The sequence below is a fragment of the Monoraphidium neglectum genome (assembly GCF_000611645.1).
Source record: "Monoraphidium neglectum strain SAG 48.87 unplaced genomic scaffold scaffold01955, whole genome shotgun sequence".
In the NCBI taxonomy this organism is placed as follows: Eukaryota; Viridiplantae; Chlorophyta; class Chlorophyceae; order Sphaeropleales; family Selenastraceae; genus Monoraphidium; species Monoraphidium neglectum.
This window is the reverse complement of record NW_014011673.1, coordinates 4,110-7,546: the sequence shown is the minus strand read 5'-3', so window position 1 is coordinate 7,546 and position 3,437 is coordinate 4,110. Positions and strand designations below refer to the sequence as shown.

At 69.6% G+C, this 3,437-nt stretch overlaps 1 protein-coding gene across 1 annotated transcript in view; it reads left to right on the top strand.

Annotated features, from left to right (window-relative positions):
* Window positions 1–989: 989 nt before the first annotated feature.
* The window catches only part of MNEG_9490 (hypothetical protein), a gene marked incomplete at both ends in the record, with an annotated part of 6,155 nt that continues 3,707 nt past the window's right edge, over window positions 990–3,437 (top strand). The window contains 4 exons of the mRNA XM_014042037.1: window positions 990–1,259; window positions 1,435–1,506; window positions 1,765–2,304; window positions 2,694–3,280. Coding sequence (XP_013897491.1) covers window positions 990–1,259; window positions 1,435–1,506; window positions 1,765–2,304; window positions 2,694–3,280 — 1,469 coding nt within the window. The remainder of the gene's footprint in view (window positions 1,260–1,434; window positions 1,507–1,764; window positions 2,305–2,693; window positions 3,281–3,437) is intronic.

Genomic DNA, 3,437 nt, shown 5'->3' with positions numbered 1-3,437 from the left:
GCAGCTGGCGCGGCCGCCGCTGGCGCGGGGCCGTCGCCGGCCCCTGTGGACGGCCGCCTCACGGGCGGCGGGGGCAGGCGCGCCGGCAGCCTGGGAGAGGGCCTCTGCTGCGGGGCAGCTGGCGGCTGCGGCTGCAGCGTCGGCTGACCCCACTGTGGGCCGTGGTGCTCCTCGGGACGCTCCTGCTGCTGCAGCGGCGCGCCTGGCACCGCCTGCGGCTGCGGGGCCGGGGCCTGAGGCCAGGGCTGGGGCGCGCTCCCGGCGGGCGGCGCCGCAGGGGTGTTGGGGAGTGTGGGCAGCCGCCGCCGCCGTCGCGTGGGCCCGACATTACCTACTGCGCCCTGTGTCGAGCGCGCGCATCGACAGCTTTGACTGTCAGTACAAGCAATATGGATTTTGCAGGTTCCTGGCATGCATACCGCCTGGTGCGCTCCCACGGAGCTGCATTGCTAATCGCCGATGCTTGGGAGAACAAGGTGAGAGGCACACAATTTGAGTGTGCTGCGGCGGCGGCCAAGTCCCATGCTGCTGGTGCCGCACCGTACGAGGCAGCGCGACCGCGCCCCTGGTCCTGCAGGTTATTCTCCATCCATACAAGCCTCCACCTGCAGGCCGCAGGCGCTCCATGCGGCGCCTGGGCAGATTAGGAGCCCCGCGACCAGTCCAACCAGCGATCTGTGCAGGTCGGGTTGATCGTGATATAGATGTTGATGAATAATTTCAAGGATTTCGAAAGTCTACGTCTGTCTCCATGCCACAGGAGTCGACGACTGTCACCCGATAATGGAGTTACCCACTGCAGAATTTCGCGCGTGCCTAGTGTGTGAGTGGACCCTATGAGTGCAATGTTTCGCTCTTTTGACCATCCATCGCGGTGCACTGTGTTGGTGGTGTACACATCATGCTGCCAGTTTTGTGAGATCACGCGCGACAAGCAGTTGGGAGCACAGTGTCGCCAGGCGACAGCCCGCCAGTAGCAAATGGCGGCTATGGTGGCGCTGGCTATGCCTGAATGCGATGGCCGTACGCTCCCCACCAAGGCGGGCGCCAGCAGCAGCAGCAGCAGCCCTGCTCCCGTGCTATTCCTGTATAATCACCTTCACGACGCCATTCGGGCCGAGCTGGATGCACTCTCGTCCACCGTGCTGTCGCTGGACGCGTGCGGCGAGGGCGAGGAGGTGGACGCGCTGCTGCGCCTCAAGGAGCGCTACCGCTTCTTGGAGCAGGTCTACAAGTACCACAGCGCCGTCGAGGATGAGGTGAGGCGCTCAGGCGCACACCCATCAGGCAGCCGCGCAGCCCGCACCCCCCATGGGCCGCGCCGCCCAGCGTCGTGCGCCTAGCACGTAGTTGCCATGCGCGCGCGCCGCGCGCGCACGCGCCCACGCCCTGGCGTACGCCTTATCCCCTCGCCCCAACCGCTGCCTCCCCCAGGTCGTATACCCGGCATTGGATTCCAAAGTCAAAAATGTAACCTCCGCGTACAGCGTTGAGCACCAAGACGAGGTGCGGGGCCTTGCGGGGCTTGTGCCATGGCCGCCCACCTCCGCCGGGACCGCGGGCACGCGACCGCGGCCTGGGTGCCGAGGCAGGGGCGCGGCCGCAGAATTCCGCTAGTAGGCGCTGCGGCTGCGGCAATCACGCCTGCATGCCCCCGTGCGGCTCCCCATCCGGGCGCCGGCGCGGCCCCGCGCCACACCCGCAATTTGCTGATGCGCCACGACCGCAACCGCACCCTGCGACCGCCCCCCCGGCTTCCGCCAGGAGTACCTCTTCGAGCAGCTGGGCCAGCTCCTCGGCGGCGCCGTCGCGCAGTCCGGCGCCGCGCGCGCCGCGACAGTCCGGCAGCTGGTCTGCAAGGTGGAGGCGATCCACACGACGCTGCGCAAGCACCTCGCCAAGGAGGAGGCGCAGCTGCTGCCGCTGCTACTGGCGCACTTCTCGCACCCAGAGCAGGCGGAGCTGGTTGCCCAGTTCCTGTACTGCATCCCGCTGGATACGGTTGAGCGCGTGGTGACGTGGCTGCGGCCCGCTGTGCCGGCGCGGGAGCTGCAGCAGCTGCTGGGTCACCTGGGTGACGTCGTGCCCGACAACCTGCTGCTGCAGCTGCTGGCCGCCTGGCTCAGCCCGCCGGGCGCGGCGGCGGCGGTGGCGGCAGGGGCTGCGGCAGGAGCAACGGGCGGGGTGGGGGCGATCGCGACCGCGGCGGCGGCGGCGGCGGCGGCGGATGGCGTGGGGGAGGCTGCAGGCGGCGCGGCGGGCGAGCTCGCGGCGGCGGCGCAGGAGGCGTGGCCGCCTTTGCAGGTGCGTTTGCTGTCGGGCTTGCGGGGATGGATGCATCATGGGTGCGTTTGGGCTGTGGTTGGATCGCCATCACCAATTTTGGGGGCAGCTTGATTGCCCAGGCCTGCGCTTGAGCCTCGCGCCGCGCTGAAAAGGCCTGAGATGCACACAACACCGTCCCTCCCCCACCTGCGCGCGCTCAACATGCACATGCGCACGTGCACAGACACTCACTCGCACACTCATGCGCGCGCACACACACAACACATGCACACACACATACAATACATGTTCACACACATACAAATGCACGCACGCACGCACACAACATACACATGCACGCGCACATACACACACACACACACACGCGCGCGCGCACGTACACACACACGCACAAAACACACACACAGGGCATCGTGCTGTTCCACGAGAGCATCATGGGCGCCCTCGAGGCCTTCGCCACCGAGGCAGCCGCCCTGCAGGCCGCCCCCGGCGGCGTCGGCGCCGGCCAGCTCGCCGGCCTCGTCGAGCGCCACCGCTTCCTGCGCAGCGTGTGCGCGTTCCACACCCACAGCGAAGAGGAGGTCATGTTCCCGGAGGTGATGCGCCTCAGCCAAGGCGGCGGCGACGCGGGGGCGGCCGGCGCGGCCGGCGCCGCGCTGCAGGCCGCGGCGCGCGTCGCGTGCGGCACTTGCCAGCGGGAGCATGCGGAGGAGGTCTCTCTGTTTGAGGAGCTGGGGCGCCTGCTGGCCGACGTGCGCGCGCTCGCGCGCCGCGGGCGCCGCGAGGCCGGCGGCATGCTGGGCCAGCTCGTCGGCGCCGCGCGCCGCGTGTGCGCGGCGATCTCGGTCCACATGCGGCGCGAGGAGGCGGACGTGCTGCCGCTGCTCGCAGCCGCGCTCGCGCCGGAGCGGCAGCGCGCGATGGTGTGGCGGACGCTGCGGGCGATGCCGCTGCGGCTGCTGGAGAGGGTGATGCCCTGGCTGGTGGCGAAGATGTCATCAACGGATGCGGAGGGGCTGATCTCCAGCCTGCGCATGGCGGCGCCAGACTCTGAGAAGCAAGTGGTGGAGCTGCTGCTGCGCTGGGCGGAGCGCGGCCGCTGGGGCCCCGGCGCCGCAGGCGGGGCGCCCGCCGGCGCTGCGGCTGCGTGC